The 22,417-nt window shown below is 35.7% G+C and overlaps 1 protein-coding gene across 5 annotated transcripts in view; it reads left to right on the top strand.

Annotated features, from left to right (window-relative positions):
- Mbs (Myosin binding subunit) overlaps window positions 1-22,417 on the top strand; it is a 244,781-nt gene that overhangs the window by 73,374 nt on the left and 148,990 nt on the right. For 4 of the 5 annotated variants that reach the window (XR_011701687.1, XR_011701688.1, XR_011701686.1 and 1 more), the window contains exons 3-9: window positions 6,253-6,371; window positions 8,573-8,741; window positions 10,328-10,475; window positions 13,200-13,432; window positions 13,807-13,952; window positions 18,333-18,548; window positions 21,563-21,648. Coding sequence is in view for 1 of the 5 variants with exons in the window: in XM_071589652.1 (XP_071445753.1) it covers window positions 6,253-6,371; window positions 8,573-8,741; window positions 10,328-10,475; window positions 13,200-13,432; window positions 13,807-13,952; window positions 18,333-18,548; window positions 21,563-21,648 (1,117 nt within the window). In the remaining 4 variants the exon portion in view is untranslated. The remainder of the gene's footprint in view (window positions 1-6,252; window positions 6,372-8,572; window positions 8,742-10,327; window positions 10,476-13,199; window positions 13,433-13,806; window positions 13,953-18,332; window positions 18,549-21,562; window positions 21,649-22,417) is intronic. The other variant, XR_011701689.1, reaches the window with a different exon arrangement.

Here is a 22,417-nt window from a genome sequence, read left to right as displayed (position 1 = left end):
TCCCTCGAGTTATCCCTGGCCATTGCTCTGGCTCAGTGGAGTGGCATCCCTAATGTGTGGCTCCATAGTTGGTAGGTAGGCCAAGGGATGAAAAATTTATTATTATGGAGGAAAAAACATTTCCACCACCTAAAAGATCCTATCCAGGCATGGCTGGGGAGATAACGGTTATACTGCATGCAAGCAGTACTTGATAATGTCATGTGCTAAGGAAGATAAGACCTTTAAAAAGATATCTCCTTTCCTTATACGGAGAGTGATGTCGCAGTTCGTACGTGGTGACCCCAAGAGCGTGAAGAAACTGAGGGATGGTACCCTGCTTATTGAGACCCTGAATGACAGAGAGTAAAAAAGTATTGGCTATGCGTATGCTCCATGACATTCCGATAAAGGTGGAGGTGCACTGTGTGTGCACTCTAAACACTTGTCAGGGAGCCTTCAATGTATAGGGAGTCATTAGCCATTATGACCCCCTATACATGGAAGTCGACGAAATCAAGAGAGAAATGTTTTCTCATGAAGTGATTGATTGTCGTCTACTAACCACAAAGGGCAGTGGAGAAAATATCAACAGTACCTCCGTGATATTGACGTTAATGTGAGATAGGCTCCCCAACAAGGTGTTCATTGGGTATGAATCTGTTCCAGTACGGCTGTTCGTACGGAACCCAGTGAATTGTTCAGTGCCAATGCTTTGGCCATGTCGCATCATGATGTGAGGGCAGGGCCACCTGCCTGCACTGTGGCAAAGATATGCACAGGGGTAAAGATTGCACCTCGGAAACACATTGTGTCTATTGTGAGGGTGCACACCCAGTATACTCCCATGAATGTCCGTAGATGAAAGAAGAAAGGAAGGTCATGGAGATAAACACACTGGAGAAATTCTCACACATGGAAGCGAGGAGAAAATACAGGGCACTAATTGCTCCAACTTTCTCCTGGTCCTTTGGTTCCGTCGCATCAATCCCTTTGCAAAGTGTACCATCGCCACACAAACAGAAATTACAAAGGACAATGCTGCGGACATGCGTGCACAAAAAATTAAAAAACCAAAGAGACCAAGAGTCATAATGAGCCACCTACTCTGATGGGCCCTTCAAAGAAGAGCCCACCAAAAACCACCTAGGGGAATACACTTAATGAGTGTGAAAAGACACCATCCCCTTCACCTCCAGCAAAGCCAAGAAAGCCGGAGGTTATGGATGACACCATAGTATCTCGGATGCTGAAGTCCTTGTGAGCGAGTTGAGGAGGAAATATCGCTTCAAGCGACAATCGTGAAATGGTTGATCGTCTCATCACTTTTTAAAAACTTATTTATATGTATATTTATTTATGTTTCCCACCCAGAGGGTCAGGGTTCAAATCCTGGCATCATCAAATATTTTTGTGGTATCTCAATCCCTACTTGAGGTACTTTGTGGAGGGCACTTTGAGTGAGTATGCCATCCGTCGGATGGGATGTGAAACTGTGGATCCCTTGGCACCTTTTGCTAAGAGTAGGCTAATGCCATTGCAGGGTTTCTCTCCACCCTTCATCCTTTCCTGGCCATCCCCAATGGTGCCAATGACCTTAGCTGTTTGTTGCCTCCCCTAAATACTACTACTATATTTATTTATATTTTTTTAACATCTAAAATGTATTTTATTTTGCAATGGAACTGCAATGGTTTTTCTTGGCAAGAGAATGGGCTGGCCATTTAAGGTAGCAGACAAGGGTATTTTAAAGATGTACACAGTTTTTAGACTGGATGACATGAAGTGGTCAGCGAGCCCAAGGAGTAGTAGCAGTTGCAACTCGTGAGGTCCTTTACACCGCCCGAGTCGAACTGAACTCTCCATTCCAAGCAGTGGCTGTCACAGTGTACACCCCTGAGAGGATAACATTTTTTAACGTTCCCGTTCCAGAAAGACTTTGTCCTTTTCCACAGATTTTTATTATTTGGAAAAGTTCTAAGTCTTTTTAGAATGGATGTTAAATACTTCCACGAAGTGAAGCCTGAAACAGTAGAATATATTTTGTAACGTTTATCTACCCAAGGGTGCACCAGTAGCAGGTTTTAATCTAGAAGCCCTTGTCCATCAGCTACCTCAGCCACATACACTGATGGGTAATTTTAATGCCTATGATCCTTTATGGGGAGGGTCAATGATCCCAAGTAATTGGAGATGATGGATTTTATCTAATTTTATGGAGGATCTCTGGGTCCAAGGGCTCATTTGTCATCCCACCATTGCTTATAGCTGGATAGCTGGCTGGGTGAATTAACCCCCTGAAATAAGCGACATATTCGCCAAGTAGTTTGTGTCCAACAGCAGTGACGAGGGTTATGATGCTGACTTTGTAAACGTAAAGAGGCGATGTAAGAGAGACACTCTTAATTTTGGTGAAGCTTGAACACCGGTGGAATACAATGAGATTATCTCGCCCTGGGAACTGAAATCCACAACCACAGACTCCCATAACACCTCGCCAAGTATTGACCAAATCCACAATGCTTTTTGCCGAAATATTCCAGATTCATTCATCAGAATTGCGGGAGGTCCTCAATAACCTCAATCAATCGTGGATTGAGGTTAGTTTCCTAAGCTCCTGGTGGGAGTCCATAGTGATACCTATTCTTAAACAGGGCAAGAACAAAATTGACCCAAATAACTATTATCCCATCTATCTCACTAGTTTGCCTGTGCAAGTGATAGAAAGGTTGGTCAACCGACATCTCATTTGGTCCTTAGAGAGACGACATCTTCTTTCAGATGCTCATTGCAGCCTTTGGCATGAGGTCCATGACAGACCATCTGGTGCACACTGACAATTTCTTCCAGGAAGCCTTTCTACTACACCAACACGTTGTAGCCATCGCCTTTAACATTGCAAAGGCCCACGATAGTGTGTGGTGACAAAAAATTTTAAACACTTAGCATAACTGGGGATTTAGAGACAATATGGCCCTATTTATTTGGAATTTTTTAACAAACCGCATTTTTAAAGTAAGGACTGGCAAGTATTTATCCTAATCCTTCATACAGGAGAACGGAGTACCTCAGGGATCAGTGCTGAGGGTGATGGTGTTTGCCATTCTAATCAATGACATAACGGAATGCATCAGGGCTCCAGTGATGGCATCGCTCTTTGTGGATGACCTAGCCATTTTTTGCCAGTTAACATGACTGGTAAATGCCTCCAGGCAAGCCCAGGTGACCATAAATAAAGAGGGAGACTGGTCGTGAAGGAACAGATTTTGTTTCTCCACCGAGAAAATGAAATATTTTCATTTCCATCCTCTTCATGGACACCACATACCACCGACTTGAAGCCTGCTGGGCAGGAATCTCCCATTTGTTGAGTCTGTCCGTTAGGTATGATCCTTGATCAAAAACTAAACTGCCGGGAGCATATCTGCGTATTACATGAGAGGTGTCATCAAACCCTCAATGTTTTAGGGCTCCCACTCTACTTGGGGAGCATATCGCACTACCATGCTTTTATTGTGTCGAGCCTTCGTCCGTTTCAAATTGGACTACAGTTCTGTACTCATCAGGACAAGTCTTATTTGAGACCCCTTACATGTCTTCACAAAGTCAGCATTTGGTTGGCCTCTAGGGTATTTAGAACCAGCCCAGTTTGAAGCCTACTTGCTGATGTAGGGTAGCCTCCATTGGCCCACAGGATATTTTTGATGGGTAATTATGCCTGTAAAGTTTTAACCATGATGAATCACCCATTTTTTAAAATTTTTTTTAACCCTCAGTTTTTAGAAATATTTAACAGGTTAAGAAGGCCCACTAGGCCATTAAATGTTTAATGATTTTATCCATGAATTTCATTTAACCTTACATGAAATATTCCTGGTCTTTTATGCAAAATATGCATTTTGGTTTACACCAAAGCCTGATGCTAAGACTATGTTACATGCACCCTAAAGCATTTGTGACCAAGTCGGAATACCAGTGACTCTGTAGTGTCTTCCCCGGATCGCACCCAAATTTTGTCCCTGTCTATGCCGATGGGTTGAAGTCGGAATCCACATGTGCCTGTGCGGTGGTGTCCCGCTACCATGGAATCTTGAGGGAAAAACTGACCAAGTTTTGCAGTATATTTGCAGCCGAACTGTCAGCTATCAGGATAGACCTAAAAGAAATAAAAGAAAATAATGGTTCTTTCCTCATCTGTTCGGACTCGTTGAGTGCCTTAAAATCAATATTGGTGTTCTCACCAATGCACCCAACAGTTCAGGAGATCCCTTTTACCCTCAGATCCCTTCAGAGAAAGGGGAACAGGGTATTCTTTGTATGGACTCTGGTTCACGTAGGAATACCTGGCACTGAAAAAGCCTACAAAGCAGCGAAAATAGCCCTGGGCAAACTCGAGACCAATTCCACATCGATACCTGTGGAGGATCTGAAGGCTGCCTTGCGGAATTTAGTTTTAAACCAGTAGAAGGAAGCTTGGTGGTCCTTACATAACAATAAGCTTATCAATAAAAATTGGCTATAAAATCGGTTGTTTCGGCATGGCAAAAATTCAAGATCACAGTTCATGTGACGAGATATCATGATCACGCGCTTGAGGATAGGGCACTCTGTCCTCACGCACTCGTATTTTTTCACATAGGAAACACTGCAATGTTGGTGACCTGCCCCTATTGGTGAAACGTATCCTGACACAATGCAATAAATATCAAATAGCCAGAGACTTTTTTATAATAAGGGATAATTTAAGCAGTATTTTCAGGGATGACCACACCTCTTGAAATAGTTTTAAAAATTTTTTGGAAAACTGGCCTAATGTGACTCCTTTAGTTGCAGTATCTTTATTTTTTAATGATTTTGTTTTTAAATATTTAGGTTTTTAAAATATATTTATTAAAATTAGATTGAGGTTTATGTTTTCTCGGTGGGGTAAAATGACCACAACTGTCAATGCACCCTAAAAACCCCAACAACTACTACTACTTCTATGATCCCTCAAAATTTTGTGAGGCAGAATTAGTTTCATGAGAAGGTTTTGCTATGCCAATGCTTAGGCATCACCAAGCAGGTAAAGTACTGCTCAGCAAGTGCTTGATCCATTGATGCAAACAAGTAGCAATCAGAATGAGCCAAGTCAATGAGTAAGCTGCATGAGGTAGAACTTCCCAGCTGAGTGCTTCGAACTTGTCGCGGATTGACTTTGCCATATGTTATGGAGCATTGTTATAATGAAAAATTGCCTTTTGTTGCCTGTTTTGATATTCTTGTCTTTTTTCTAACAGCGAACAGTTCAAATCAAACATATGTTGTAGGTAGTATTCCGTATCAACCGTTTCACCATGTTTTAATAGGTCATAATAGACCACACCCTTCTGGTCCCACCAAACACAAGAGCATTGTCTTTCAGCCAAAGCGATCCGGTCTTTTGTTCGATATGGATGGTGTGCCTGGATAGACCTATGAATTTTTTACGCTTGTGATTCTCAAAATGAATCCATTTTTCATCTCCCTGTATGGAGAGGAGTGCACCTCTTCATCTGCCTCTCAAAATAGTATTACTATCTGCCGGTCTTCTAAATTTTCCATCTCTCGTAGGCAATAGGAAACAGCTTGTTGGCCAATGCTCCATTGCTCTGCGGGGGTGTATTTTTTGTCGGTGAATCATCTTCATTCAACAAGGCTTGCAATTCCGCTTCACCATACCTTATTGGTGGTTTTCTTTGTCTGCAACGTCGTAGTCACCACTTTTGAAATGCCGAAACCATCGTTCACATGTGTCTTGCGATGGAGCATGTTCACCATAAGCTTCTCGAAGTAATCAGTATGATTCAGCAGCAGTTTTCTTCAAATAAGAGCAACAAAATTAATGCTGTCTGCAAATGCTCTTTGTTTGATTTAAATTTCAACATATTGAACACAGCAACACAATGCTATGCAAACACTTGTTCAATTTATCACTCATGTGCATCTGATACTTGTTGATGGCACAACAAAATGGTATAAGTGTCAAATCTTTATGCCATAAACTACATTGGTGCACCATATGTTAAATAAAGACCTCTATATATCTATCTATCTATGTTGTCTGAAATCTGCATTTCAAACTTGTATGCTTGATATATGGTATGGTTTTTGGGTGCATGTCCCTCAAGTAGGATCCAGCAAGTGACAAAAATACGAATGATAATCCAAATTTTATGGTTTTTTAGTTACGGGTTAAGTGTCTATCTTGGCTGTTAATTTTGTGCCACTAATTTGTTGTGATTGGATTTACAGGTTCCTAATAGAAAATGGAGCCAATGTTGCTTCGGTCAACAATGATGGCCATCTTCCATTGGATATTGCAGAGTCAGACGAGATGGAAGAAATGCTCAACGAGCAGGTTTTTGCTAAAGGTTTGTTTTCAAGCCATTTCAAAATGACTCATGATCTTTCATCATTTCCACTAAGTAAATCTGGAAACTACATGTTTCAAAATGATTTTAAAAGCTGAAGTACAGTGAATTCCTGGTTAATGTTTCCAAGAATCGTATTCACATTCCATTATGTCATGTTTGGCAAAAGTAATTACCATCATTGTAACAAGTGGTACTCTTTTCAAATTTACATTGCCCCTTCATTTATAAATTATTTTCAAGGTGCTTACTGCATTATTTTACTTGATTGTGCATTTATATTTAAGTATTTTTTTCAATTGAATGAATTAACATTGCTTGTACAGTGGAACCTCACATAGTGAGCACCTCACGTAGCAAGTAATTTGCATAATGAGCGAAAACATTTTGACCAAAATCAACGCCCTTAATGAGTCACAAGGAGAGAGGAATTCCCAAAATGAATGCACGCCTGCTGCTTCAGTTACTGTTTAGTTCTCGTTCTTCTGTCATCTTTGTGTTACTTGCAACATTTTTCCAAACTTGTGTTCAGAGGTATAATTTTAAATGTCCGTGGTGAAAAATCCGCAAGAAGATAGCCTTGAAGGAATAAAAATATTGGTAGAAATGAAAAGTAAAATCGCTGAAAAGCAAGAATATGATGTGAGGTTGGCTGATTTGGCATGCACATAGATTTGGTGTACATCAGCAATTTGCACTATCCTCAAGAACAAGTAAAAAATTAAAGAGGTAGGTGCTTCAAAGGGAGCAACAGTATTTCAATGCAATGCTTTTAAATTCTGAATGATGCTGGAAGGGTGCTTCTCGAATGGATAAATGAAAACCAATTGCAATGCGACATTATAAATTAGAACATCATTTCTGAGAAGGGGAAAGTGATTTTCGCTGACCTTTGTAAGAAGATTCCAGGATCCAAAACGGCCAAAGAAGAAGTATTTAAGGGAAGCCATAGGTGTTTTGAGAAGTTTGAATGAAGAACCAGCATCCACAATATTGTGAAGCATTACTGCTCTGGTGCAAAGACAGCAGAGAACTTCATTGGTGATTTCAAGAAGCTAATAGCTTCTGAGGGTAAACTGCCATAACAGGTATTTAATTGTGACAAGACAGTTCTCTTCTGGAAGGAGATGCTGCAGTAAATTTATACTTTTACCTGTAACAGCAGAGAAGAATGCCTTGCATGGCCACAAGCCAATGAAAGGCTGTCTCACACTGCTATTTTGTACTGGTGAAAGCAGAAAGTGAACCCCTGCTTTTTAACCATTCAGGAACTCCACAGGCCTTCAAGAAGTGTAAAGTCTAGAAGAGCAGGCTAAATATGATGTGAAGGTCATTGGAAATTGTCGCAGTGCACCATACATAAAAAGCATTGCCCTAATAAGGCAGTGGCTATGTGTGCTAGGAATTTGATCAATAATATGCTGAGTTGCATTTTCACAAAATTTGGAACTGTCCACAAAAAATGTCTCTAGACATCTTTCTATTAAAAAATAATTAGGGATGTATCATAAATAATAAACTAATTATTTTAATTCTTTTCTGTTATTAAAAATCAAGTTTGCTCTTCAGGTTGGTTCTTTCCATGAAAGAATGAAAGATGAAGATGATCTGCGATCCTAAACAATGTATATATGTGAATTATTTTCTTTGAATCAACTTTGTAGTAAAAAATTTATTAGTTCACTGGACAAGTGTTTCCCTTAATGAGGACGATCCCAGAACAAATTTTGCTTGTTGTAAGTGGTTCCCCTCTATTCAAAGTATTGCCCAGACAGTAGAAATAACTTTTATGAAGTCAAAGTTTTGGCTCAGGTAAAGGGTATTTACCATAAATTGGTAATAATTAAATTGAATGTCGTGTACCAAAATTAAAACAACTGTGGGAGATGCCATGGCATTACTTTAATATAATCATCTGCAAATGTAAAATTACTGCATACCATGTGCCCAATTACTTGTAATTTTGGGAATTTTCAATGTTATTTTCACTCTGCTCTCTTTACACCAACATTTTCTACTTTTTTACTCTCCATTCGTGGCTTCTAGTATTGAAGAGAGAATTCAGTGGGAAGAATTAATTACAACTCTTGTACCTGTAATTATGTATAAAAGCAACTTGTAATTTTTGCTCTCTAGGTTTTCCTGGTAAATAAATGTATCCTATAACGAGAATTTGAATAACCGCTGTGCTCAAATTTTAGGCATAGACTGCGAAGAGGCCCGTAATGAGGAGGAGAGGTTAATGATGCTTCATGCAATGGAGTGGCTGAATAATGGTGGTGAAGAGGCCAGACAAGAAGCTCCGCATCCTAAGACTGGAGCAACAGCACTTCATGTAGCTGCTGCCAAAGGCTACATTAAAGTAATGAGGTATGATGGTAATATTTAGACTATTGCAGATTCAAAATGCAGGTGCATTATTGTGTTGCTTTGCGGACAAGATGGGAATTGGCCAGAATACTGAACATTACTGATGGTCTAATATGATTTAAAAAGCTGCATAGTGCAATTGCTGTTATATTAAATGTCTAGGCTATACTTTGCCTTTATTTTCAGTGAGCCATTACCTAGTAGTCTCTCCTTAATATTTTAACAAATTATTAGATTTTTCTCTTTCATCTATTGCTGATGTAGTCATTATCGTTTTCACTCTTCAGAAACAGAATAGTTAAAAGTACCGTCACTCGATTATATGCTTTATGTATTTTAAATAGCCATGTAGAAAAAACAATAGTAATCATCTATATGTATGTAACATTGAGGGTTGTGGTAGTCCAGGAGTAGAGCGTAAGACTAATGACTGGAGGGCCCAGGTTCGATTCCTGAACATGCCTCTCTGGGCACCCTCAATGTCATCTGAGCTGGGTGATTTTTTGGGTACCAGAACTTTCTGGGAAATTATGTAGGCAGCACGGGTGAAGGATCTGGCTGCCCTACCCTGATGTGTAAATTTCACACACTGCTAGGCTTAGTATTGGGTGAACTCTATCATAAACATTCAAACTGACCTTTGAGTTAATAGCTGTGTTTATGGTTAATAGTATATAATGTCATCAATTACAATGCTTATTTAATTTCACTGACCTTTGTTGAACTCTCTCGGTATTCTCAGTTGCTGTTTATGGCATCGGTTGCACTAATTACTCATAATTAATTGAAGGTTCAATCTGAAGAAACAGTCTCCTGATGTGAAATTGACATTGAGGTTAACTGTTCAAATGGCATTAATATGGCGGAATCTCTGTAAATTATTTTGTGATTGTATTTGATGCTTCTTAAAAGAAAATTACATGGATAAAACCTGGCATAGTGGTATAACCTTGTTTAGATAAGCATTTTGCAGGATAATATGTTAATAAAATGTCATCAATAGGAAGTGATCACTATTATTTGGGGAATGTGACAAAAAATAAAACTAAACACTTAAATTCTTATTAATTTTGAGGTTAATAAAGTAAATTAAGTTTGTTTTGTTTTAAAAATGTTCATCATATTCGCACTTATTATTTGAAGGCTCGGGACCAGAGCACATTAAACTACAAACTAGTAATTTTTAAGGTATATATTTTGGTTTTAAAAATAACAGCATTGATTTAATAGTTGGAAATTTTTGACATAGTTGGAAGTTTTTGACATCTTATTAATGAAATGGTGATGTTTTTTTATAATTCTTTTTCAAAGTACCATTTATGGTTATTTTTTCCCCTGGAAAATCTCATTGACTTGATATTGTACCATTATTCATTGAGTGGAAGAAGTTATATTTTTGCGGTTGTACAAATAATTCTAAGATTAAATTTCACACTTGTTGGCTTGTGTTGTTGTTTTCCAAGCATATGCAAAAAACTACGAAGCAGATGTGATAATGTTGATAATTCATGGAAACTGGAAACTTAGCAAGTTGAAAATTTCATCAGAATAAAATCTTGATTTATTTTTAAATTTTATTTGTGAAGGCTCCTTATTCAAGCCGGCTGTGATGTGGATGCCCAAGACTTTGATGGCTGGACTCCCCTGCATGCTGCTGCCCACTGGTGTGTCAATGAAGCATGCGAACTACTGGTCGAAGACGGTCTGTGTGACATGGATATAAAAAACTATGTTGTAAGTGTAAGAAGGTGTATCAGAAAAAAATATATATTTGTCTGGTTAATAGATTACAAAAAGGTGTTTAATAGAGTGAATTAGGTTGGATTGATGAGTGTATGGCAGAAAATTGGGGTAGATTGGAGGAATAGGAGACCTATCAGCAAACTGTATATGTCTCTAACTGCTCTGGTGTGAGTGGCAGATAGGGAGTAGGAATGGGCTGTCTTAGGAACAGGAGTAAGACTGAAATGTCCATTATCACCCTTACTGTTCAAAATATATGTGGAGAAAATGGTTAAGGAGGCATGGGAAGAGCTAAACGTAAAAATTTCTGACCCACAGATGGGAATGAAAGTCGGTGGTTAATTCTTGAAAGCAGTTCAGTGCCAATGATAAAACTTAAGTTTAGCAGGCAGCCAAGGGGTTGCTAGCATTGCTGAGTGCATTGGAAAGATAGTGTGATAGATATGGGATGAGAATAAATGTAAATAGAGAAAGGTTATGCTGTGTAAGATAGGCAAAGGCTGAGTTAAATGAAAATTGGAATTCATAAACAATTTAGGAAGTGTTCAGCACCAAAATGGGCAAGGTAGTACGGACATTAGGAGAAGAATGGGTTAGGCAAAGTAGCTCTCATGAGGAAGAGAGAATTGATAACCGGACATTGCATTGGGATTTTAAGCAAAGTATTGTCAAAACTTTGGTATGGAGGCTGGGTATGTACCACATAGAAACATGGTCATTGAAGCAGGCTGATGGGCATGGATTGGAGGATTTTGAAATGTGGTTCAAAGAAGAATGGAAAAGGTGAAGTGGACAGAAAGAAAAAAAAGAAAGGCTGGGCATGGTGGTGGAGAAGAGAGGATTGCAATAAATCAAAAAGAGAGAAAAGGTAGATGCAGAGCATTTTAATTAGGAATGGGATGTCAAAGGCTGTGATAGTGGATAATGTTTGGCTATCGAGGAAGCAGTAAGAATGGAATAGGGATTTTGGACAAAATGAAGGGAGGAAAGAAGTATTGGGAGCTTAAGAGGAGCTCATTGAAATGTTGCATGTAAGGTTGTGTTTTCTTTAGAGGCAAGGGTATTATCATTGTATCAGTGGTAGCTTGTGTCCATCCCAAAACTACCTTAACCAGTAGATTTAAAATAATAATAAATAATATATTTAAAAGTAAATTAAATTTACTTTTTCATCGTATGCAGCACTGAGTGTGCTCCAGAAAATGCAGAGGATGCTCTTCATTGTAACCTGGGCCTAGACCTGTCCATACATCTACTATTAGGACTAATCCCAGGATCAATTTGCAAACTCAGGATTGTAATCCTAACAAATCTTGGAATTTTCCCAGGATTTGAGATTATTCTTCTCTGCAATTAAATAAATAACAATTCAGTGATTTGGCATTTTATAATAGTATTCTTGCTTTAGTTAAGATGATTTGATATTAGACTTGATTTTGAATTGAAGATACAATTTGTGGTTGTTGAGATGTAGCTAGCTTTTACATCAAAATTGCTGTATAAATGGGCAAATGTATGTAACATAAGCATCCTTGCACCAGATTAAACTCTAGCAGCCATGCACTGGTTTTTACATAGTTCAAAGAGTCAGTAAAAATAGCTTTTCTTTAAGAATATAAATGTGCCTCATAATTCTTTAAATTGCAAAGAATTGTCTAGTAGTTGTGATGATTGTGATTAGTCATGGGTATAAATGTAAAGTAAAGGAAAAGAAAAATCATACTTCCACATAACTTCTGCCTTATACGGTTCTTAAATGCTTCTATGGTTGCCAAGTTTTTTTCCTTGTGTTCCAGTTTTTCACACAGTTTGAGTTACATTGTCTATCCACTTTTTGCCCACGCCATATCTTTATTGCTTTCATCAGTCAGATTAGATGGTTGTACATCTCTCTTAGCATCCATGGGCCAGTAAAAATGAATGTTTTATGAGCTGTAATTGATATGCATTGTTTCGCCATCAGTAGAATGGTCAAATTAGAAATAGTGATATTGAATTTTAGCACTTCCAGCTGCAAGAAACTTACCAATTTTAGCATTTCCTTACCTTAATTTTTATTAAGCTATGATGATGTCAACAATTTAGAAATCAAGTGGCATTGCTGCCCAAAATAGCCATTGAATTTTGCAATTGAGAAAAGATTTTGAACTCATGATACTCTAACCGAGAAATAATTGCAGAGTTTCTTGGACATTTTTATAAGTGTCACGTACTTTTTCTGTAAGTTTTTGTTCAAACAACTGCCATGAGTCACCTACGAGAAGACCAAATATCATTAGACTCTAGATAATATTAAGTTGATTGACCAGAAATCATAACTCTCAACTGACTTATCATTTTTTTTAAGTATACTAATATCAATTTATGATATGCTGCACAGTTAGAGAAAGAATATGGTATAATATTTTATGATACAGATGTTAGTATCGAGAGAGAAAGTTGTGAATAAAGCTAAAATTCTCTTTGCAGAATCAATTTATGGGGAATTGATGCCTCTGAACAAATTTTCTGTCCTTAATGACAAGCTTGGACTGAGTTACTGGTTGCTTTGTCCCCCTTTCTTACTAATATCTTAAGTTCACTGCATGGGAAAGGTTTTCCTAGTTAACAGGTTTACAGCACTGTTCGATTACCATAGCACACTCAAAATGAAGTAGTGCAGAAGTTGATGAACTGTATGTATTCATTTTACATTTTCTGTTAATTTCCCAACAGGGACAGACTGCCTTTGATGTGGCTGACCGAGAACTCAATCCTTCCCTGGAAGAACTAAGGAAGCGGCAAGCAGGCCTTCTTGGTTCCAAGAGAAGAAAGAGGAAAGAGCAGCCGGAAGCGAAGGTGGTGTCATTGGTGCCCACATCCCCAGCTGGGGAGACAGAGGAAGAGAGTATACCAAATGATACATCTCATAAGCACCGCTCAACCAAAGGCCAGGAGCTAGAAAACAAGTAAGTTCTGGTACAACCCCGTGATTAACTATAATTCTTGTTTTCCCAGAAAAGGAAGCATTACTCTTGAATAATTAAGTAAAATAACTCAGCAGTTGTATTCATTAAAATATGTTTTGGGACTCTATCAATGTGAATTTTTTATTTCATAAGTTAATAATTTGAGCAATATACCATGTTCATTTATGGAGTTTTATTTGTATGTAATTTTGTATCTGCTTTCGCTGGTGCTTCACCTTAAAGGTTTACAAACAAATTACATACAAATAAAACTCCATAAATGAACATGGTCTATTGCTGTCCATGGCTAAATTTTGGGTTGTGGGGTCTTGTGTGTCAGCACGTTGTAAAAGTTTAAATTTTTTGCATTACAGTAGGATTTCAACAAATCGTGGTTCACTCAGTATTGAAGGGGATGGGGTTAAAGAAACCCACTTAGACTCCGAGGAAGGTGGCAGTGGAGATGGTTTGCAGCGCTTACGGCGGAACCAACCCAATGAAGATGGTGCAGCTCATGTTGGTAAGGCATTTTTTGTGTATAAAGACTGCTTTACAAATGTCAGCCTATTTCTGCATTGGGGCAGTTATAACCCAAAACTATGCTTTTTTATCGCTAAAAAATATAATATTTTAGTAATATTTTATATCACTTCTGTTAAATATCATTTTCCAATTTAACATTGCACATAAAAGCATTCTTATCCTACATGGTCAGCTCTTAGTGGCTTAAGTAGTTAAATTTTTAGATTTAATTTAATGCAGAAATTTTGAGTAAATCAGAATATAGTTTTGATGTGAAACGTGAGAAGATTCATATTGTCATTTGTCAATGTTGCTCCATAATGAGTTCATGCTATTTTGTGATTGCAATTATTTTTCATAAAAGTTATCTTTACGAAGGATTCTTTGGTGCACAGTTTTATCTGGAGTAATTTTAACTGCTAACATTTCGTCATCAGTGTATTGTGAGAGAATTTGGTAGTTGAAGTTAATGAAATTTCTCAGATTTAGTTTTCAGTTAAAAACCAGTATTTAATTTGTAGTTATTTTTCAGTGGAATTGATAGAAATACTAGAAAGTTAATGCTATAAAATATTATTTATTTTTGTGTTCATTATGGCAAGTATTAAATTCTATTTAAAATTTTTCCACCACGATGGCCTTCCAAAATTTAGTATCTTAGAGTCAGTATTTTTAAAATAATTCAAATTAATAGGGAGATAAACAAGCCTTAGGTTTTCCACATTTCAAATTTTTAAGTTGACCTCTTGTTAGGGTATGAACTAAATACACTCTCTGGTTATTGTTTTTGTGTATTATAGGAGTTAACCAGATTTTCTCAAGTTATTGAGTGTGAGTTAATTACTACATCTTAGCTCTGAAAGGACAGTAGATTAAAATATCATAAGTTTGTAAATTTCAGATCTCCAAGGTCAATTGGAATATAGTTACAGAACTGGGAATGCCATTAATGTATGGCACATATTACTCCTAATCTTAATTCTAAGCATCTTTTGTGAGCAACAGCACTAACAAACCGCTTACGCCTTGCAGTTGTTGTTTACATTTACTGAAAATGTAGTCCCAACATTATTGATTTAATTATTCATTGCTGTAGAATGCTGACTATTCAAACTCAGCTTATCCGATGAGGCTGATTATCCATTAGCCCTACAGGAGAGTATTATCTCCTCTCTTTCATCTACCCCAGTGCCCTAACCATCACATGAATATGGTCATCAGATAACTTTTAATAGTTGATTAATATTTTTCTGACTCACTCAAATGGTTTACTTTGGTAACTTAGGAGCATACAGTTATGCTATGAGGAATCATGTAAACTATTATTTCATATTAGTGTCAAATAAACTATTGTTTCATATTAGTGTCATATAAACTATTAGTTTCCTAAGTATTGGTCTTACTACCCAAATAAGTTCCTGCACAGGCTTACTAAAATGATTTTTCAGGTATCTTATTGCATATCCTTCTGAGTGAGTAAAAAGAAACGGAGGCAGTTCTCAATAGATACTCAAAATAATTTGGATCATATGCCATAATCCATCAGTGTTGGAGAGCTGTTTTGTACTACTTTGTTCTCTTCTGATTAATTGAGGGAGGATCTAGATACTGGCATACCTGTAGAGCATTTCTACATATTTTAATTGCAGTTCATAGCTAATGATAATGAATAAGGTTGATTTATTTCAATCAATTTTGCCATGTAGCAATTTCTAACTGAGGTTTTGCTTTTATTATTTTTTCTCTCAAAACCTTTAATAATTTTCATTTGATTTCATACCTTTGTAATAATTCTTTTTATCTGCAAATACTTGTTTCTTCAAGTTTAGTTGAGCTGTGCTCCAGTATTAAGTACATATACACTCCAACAATTTTTTTTAAGTTATTGATTCTAAGCTAATTGCTAAATTTAGAAGGCCTCCTGAAGGAAAATGGTCATCTTAAAATTGATTTTTTATGATAACTGCGTATAAACAACAGTATTTAACATTTTTACATGGTGCATTTGTAAATTGGTCTTAGACCTATTTAGGCATGAGCAGCTTATCAAGAGCATGAACGTTTTAAATTGTATGTCTATTTTAACATGTTTTCAGGATAAGAGAGCTTTGTTGTGCAGGTATCTGACCTATGTATGTGTGCTAAAGCTTTATTGGATTCCTAGGGTATTGTTTTGCTATAGGGTTGATTGCTGCTATACATAATCAGGGTCCATTTATTAACATGCTTTTTGGGAATGGAAGTTTTATTTTGATGAAATTAATTATAAAATAATTGCATACATTTAAAAAATTAAAGAGCATATCTAATAACATGAACCCTCCCAAGGTGCTGTAGCTGCCCTCTTTAGCACTTCCCTTAAATGAATAATTTATGTTGTATAATGATACCCATCTCATTGACAGTTTATCCAGGTACAGCCAAATTTAAAATTGTTCATTTAAACCTCTATGCAAATATTTCCCAAACTTTGCCTCATTAAAAATATTCTTATAAACTCTAAATTTAAACTTCATTGATGAAAAATTATGAAGAACTGTTCATTTTTTTAAACTAAATTGTATAAAATAGTTAATTATTTTAAATGGTATGTGGCTTAAATTAATGTTCCCAATTTTTAAATAAAAGTAGTCTTGCTTTAAATTAATATATATTTAGGCATACACTTGTTTAATGCTTACAATATTGTAATGTGTGTGGGATTTATGAAGCTCAAGAGCAAATGGAAAATTACAATTTTTCCAATCCTGCTTCAATCTATTCAAGTTATAGTGATGGAAACCACCAATCATCCATAATTATTCCATGTAGTTACATCACTCTTGATAGAGGCCATTCTGCTGAGGAAGTTGATTTTTTTGAAGCTGTTTTAATGAAAAATTATAGCAATCATTATCAGCATGAAATTCTCTATAGCCTATATGCAAGGAAATAATAATATCAAATGATACATGCATATTAACTTAGAGACATTAAACTGTAGGTATTACTTTATCCTATTATTATTATTGATACCGATAAGTATCTACATCATTTCCCTAGGCAAAATGATTATTGGAAGTAATTACTTTGGTAAAGAGTTTCCCATGGTCATGCCTTGAAGTTTCAATCTTTTACTTCAGTAATTCAAAATGCATCATTGTAGTTTTAGTTACTTAGTTATATGTTGTTTTGCTTTAGGTAAAATTCTCATTTCCATAAAAATTGGATTCAATGTCTTTAAAAATTTCTCATGAAGACAAATTTACCATTTTCATATTTATTCCCATTTTATTATTTCAATCTAAATCATGTTATATCATTATATATGAGTATTTGAGTAAACAAATTTTATTTAAACAAGCAATTTTTTAGATCCTGAAAATATGCATATGTTTTCGTTCCCTTATAAAATTTCATGGCTTACTTCTCATTAACTACTGTTGTATTAATTTTTAAGAAATCGTTAATGTCAGTTATCAATGTTTAATTTATTTCTAACAACTGTAATAAACCATGATATAAAATTTATCATGGTCTGAGTTGTAATACTTCAATTGTAATTCATTTCAGTGTATCTGGTCTTGATGATGTTAAAGTATTGGAGCTCAGGTCATGTTAAATTTTATTATGTGGTTTGTTTGTGGCAATTAGGAATAATTAATGAAATGAAATACCACTAAGGGTTTAAAAGATTGAGTATGTTATATGTTATTTTATTATTGATATTTAACCAACCCATCAGCAAATCTCCACCCATGTTATGGTTGTGTTTAATGCTTTCAATCAGTTTGGACCATTTTTTTCATTTGGTGAATATTGAATTTTTTTCTAGTTATATTTTTTATTTTATTTGCAGTAATTCTCTGTGACTTTGTTTGTAATAGTTTCAGTTGTTTGGAAATGTGGCCAATATTTGCTTTTAGTTCTTTATGTGGGGGTTCATATGGAACTTGCATATTATAAATGATACATTTGCCCTGTAGATGTAATAGACGGTAATGGCCAAAGGAGTTAAATGGCTTCGTATCTGTGAATAAGGCTCTCAAACTAAACACCCTAAAGGTCATAACAGTCCTTAATGCTAAAAATTCATAGTACTAAGATAAATTCATTAGTCTTTTAAAACATGCATGATCCATTTTAATCTATTTTCAACCTTGACATAATAATAGTGCTACTCTAGAGTAGATGAAAATCTTCTGCTATTTAGTCTTATACTAATTGTTTACATTGCTTTGCTGTAGCTGTAGTGGGAATTAGTAAACAGTAGTTTAAAAAAAATCTTTCTTTCCCTCTTAATCGAACAATGAAATGTAACACCTTAGCTGTAAGCTTTTTGAATCTACTCTGGTACAGAAGCCCTGATAATTTTGGTTTTTCCTGCACGCTGCCTTAGATGATGAGGATGTCTTAATAGATGAGAGTCAGGAGAGGAAGGTTGGGGTGGTTGGGAAGGGGGTGGTCAGAGACGTTGAGGAGGAGGAAGAAAATTCCTCCTCGTCCTCGGCGGCCAGCTCCTCCTCCCCCTCCACTACCTCCTCCTCTGAGAGCTCAGACTCTTCTGATGAGTGCGAGGAGAGTGGTATTGCTGAAAAAAATCTATCCATTGAAGGTAAGAACTCCTACATGGCCACCTTGGACCAATTAGTGTGTGTTCCATTCTCAGAATTTTTTTCCAAAATGTCCAAATACAGTGGAGTCCCCATTTAAAGCTTACAGCATGCAATGTTTTTTCTTTGCCTCAGCCAAATATGATTCCAGCACTCAAAAGAATGGCATTCCAATCACTATACTATCATCATATCAATTTTATGTGAATAGTGCATGACTGTATGTGTAATGTGAAGGGAAATAGAGAGATGATGCATTATTCACTGTAGCATTGGTGGTGCTATAACTTAAGGCACTGTAGATCTTAAATATTTCACAGTGGTTTGATAAGGCCAAGGTGGCTTTCAAGTGTCATTGTGCATGAAGCATTATTTGGCTCATAATTTCTCTGGCTACTGGAAAAAATGTACTGGACATGTAAGGTGACAAAATGAGCAAAAACATAAAATTTTCCCCTTACTATGCTCACTGAAGCTCAAGTGAAACATTAAGCTATGTAATACACCTTACCCAACAGCTCCGTAAAACCAGTGCAAAACCTTTTTGCATAAGTATATTATGTGGCAGATAATGAATTCAAGCTAGCTACCAAATTAGGTTGATTGTTACTGGGATTTTCAGTTTTGGATTTGTTAGTTTACATGCAGGAGTACAAAATTAATGTTTTTAGTGTGCCATCCAACTTTGTAATTCTTTCTTTCATGAGTTAGATGTGCAAAAAATTATTTTTCCAATTGATGTAATTTAGAAATATTACATCTGTGAATGCAGTATTTATCATGATGAACAATTGTTTCTCACAGTGTGCACATTACACATTATGAATGTTTTAAATGTAAAATGACTTAAATTGGTTTAGATAAATTTACTTTTATAGGTTCATATTTTTTTTGAATGCATAATTTTTATGAGGAGTAATTTGAATAGATCACTTTATAAATGGCCTTTGCTCGATCAACATGCATTCAGTTAGGATGGCTGGGATGTTATATTGAGCTTTAAATTGTTTCTAAAGGCATTGAGACTTGCCAACCATGTTAAATCAGAGCCATATCTGTGTCTGAAAGATCTTTTTTCAATGACAAGGTGAATCACTTCTTTAAACAGGAATATGAAACCACACTAAGTAGCAATAGTTGGCAATATGATGACTGAGCATAGAAATACTTAGACTAAACAATTCATCTGTCTCAGTTTTCTGAAGAATGTTTGACTAGACCATTGCTTCATCTCAACTGACAAATACAATCTTAGTATAAAATAACAAAACTTCATTGAGCATATTGGCTCAAGTAATTGTGTGAATAACAGCATTGCATAGTGTCTACACAGGTAATTTCTAATTATCCTAGCGACTATTCCTGAAGCAGTAGGATGCTGCTGGTGCATCCAGTAGTAAACATTCAGTCATTATATTTTTATTACCTTATTTTATGCAGTCTTGTGTCCACATAAGTGTTTAATGGGAATTCCACTGTATGCCTTGTCCCAACTTGATCATTTGTAAGTAGGAAACTAATCAACGAGAAGGTTGGAAACAAAATGAAAATTTCCCCTTCCAATATTTGTCTAATATTTATTTCGCTATTGTTTAGAAAATATATTTTATTATTTTTTTCAAAACTTCCGCGTTGATGTCAAAAAAATACCAGTACATGTGGTCTCTGTTCAGCAAAAAATTTGTATGTACACATTCAAAATTTTCACATTTATTAATGGATGATTATTTATGAATTAATAATGGGGCACCAAGACCTCCTGTCAATGCATTTGTAGGCAACTGGAGGTTACTGTGAAATTTTGAAAAAATATCCAAAAAAGTGGATTTATCCTTGGATATAGTTATATAAACAGTTATATAGCCTGTTGAATTGAGAAAAATTCTGAGCCAGGTTTAATTTCCCAAGTATGCATAAATATTCAAAATTAACTGCACTTAGTAAAAATTTGCATAATGACCCAATACTTTGATTTAGTCCCTAGCTAACTTGGTATTATTACTAGGTGTCTCTATGCCCCTATCTTGTTTAGCTTCAAGTAGTCCTGATAAACTGTTAAGAAATAAAAATTAATAGTTTTTCTTCTGAATTTTGGTTTTCATAATTTGAAGTGGCTTTATTTTTAACAGAGACCATTTGTAAAATGTTTAGAAACCAATGCTCCATATTGGCTTCCACAAAATTACTACTTACAAATGATTTCTGAATTGTGTTCCTTTTTGTTTAATAAATGCACTTCATAAATATTCTTTCCATATAAGTTGGAAGTATATTGATTCCTCATTGAGACCTCTAAAATAAATTCTTAGGAAATATTGTGGAAAAAATAATTAATATGGTTGTGGTGGCACTATATGCTCCCATGGTATGTTTATAATACTTTTTGTGACCCTTGACTTGAAGATCTGGAAGGTTTTCCGTTTTAGTAGTTTTATCCTGTTTTTGCTGATGGCCAATCTTTTTTCAGATGAATTTTTTTATCTTTATCACAGTTCATATTTGACATATTTCTTACTTGGTATTTCTTTTCACGTATGATCCATTATGTTTTATTTGGCAGTATATATTCAGTTTTTTTTCTCTAGTAGATTGTTTTTATATTTTATTTGGTAATATTTCTTCAGTTTTTAAGTAGATTGTGATTTTTTTACTATTTTTTGTTTTATACTGTTTAAAACTTAGTTTTTTTATTCATTACTTTGTTTCTCTGCTATCTTGGTGAAGGCATCTATTATTTCATTGCATGCATGGTTTGTTTAAGTGCATAAGCTATAATGCTTGGGTGCCTGGGCTTCCAAATTTAAATTTTAGTTTTCTTATTGCTCGAGTTTGCTTGTTGAAAGTAATTTTATGTTCTTCATAAATGGCTGTTCAACACTTGTGTTTACCCAGTAACCTGACATGTTAGTTTAAGTCTATTTTTCACTTCGTGGGACGTTGTGGTAATTCACTGCTCTTTATTATTGAATGCATTTGCAATGACTGCATCTAATGATAAAACCCTCAAAATCCACAGAGAAGAAAAACAGAGTCAATCGAGAGGATGTGCCTTCTACCCCAAGCAAGAATCCTCCGCTCACAATCAATGCACACCATCAGCCGGTAAGTACACAAATTTTTTCTCGTACAGAAAGTCAGCAGGTTGTAATAGTTCAACTGATGGATGAATTCTTTTCATAAATTTGTTATGAATGAATCAATCAAGTAACAAAATCAATAAAACGCCCAGTTATTAACATAACATTAAGAATAAAAGGAAATTTATTCCAAATAAGCCAACATAATACCTTTTTACCTAAATTAATATAAAATTATGTAGTTAATGAATTAATTTTAAAGTTACTTCAATTAAAAGCCATGTGATTGCTGACATTTTTGTGGCAGAAGCGTATAAAATGCATCTCATTTAGGTTGAGCTTATTTAGGAAAAAAAGAAATCCTACAGTCAGTACAAAATATGGTGGCACTGTTGAAATAAAGTACCTCTTACTTTATTACTCTTGTCTATCCACTAGTAAATAATGATAATGTTAAAATTGTTGGTGTTATACCAATTTCGGTAGGTTTTGAAAGGACACAATATACAACTATGCAATTCCTTTCTTTGCTTCTCATAAAAAAACACATCCGATGCTACAGAAACCCTTCTTAATTTCTGCACACTTCCTTTTTCATTCCATCCAACATGCCCACAGTATCTTATTCTTACCCCCTCATTGCTTACCTAAAACTCTGCTATCAATTACAAGTCTATAACATCCCATCGCCAATCAAAATGCTCTGTATTTATCTTTCCTGCCTCCTTATGGATTTCTCCCAACAATTATGTCGTCTGCCACCTTGTCTAGCACTTCATCATTTGTTTTATTTT

Source organism: Hetaerina americana, unplaced genomic scaffold (genome assembly GCF_022747635.1).
Source record: "Hetaerina americana unplaced genomic scaffold, ioHetAmer1.1.p SCAF_4, whole genome shotgun sequence".
Taxonomy (NCBI): domain Eukaryota; kingdom Metazoa; phylum Arthropoda; class Insecta; order Odonata; family Calopterygidae; genus Hetaerina; species Hetaerina americana.
Note: the sequence above shows the minus strand (reverse complement) of the source record. Positions and strands in the feature narration are given on the sequence as shown.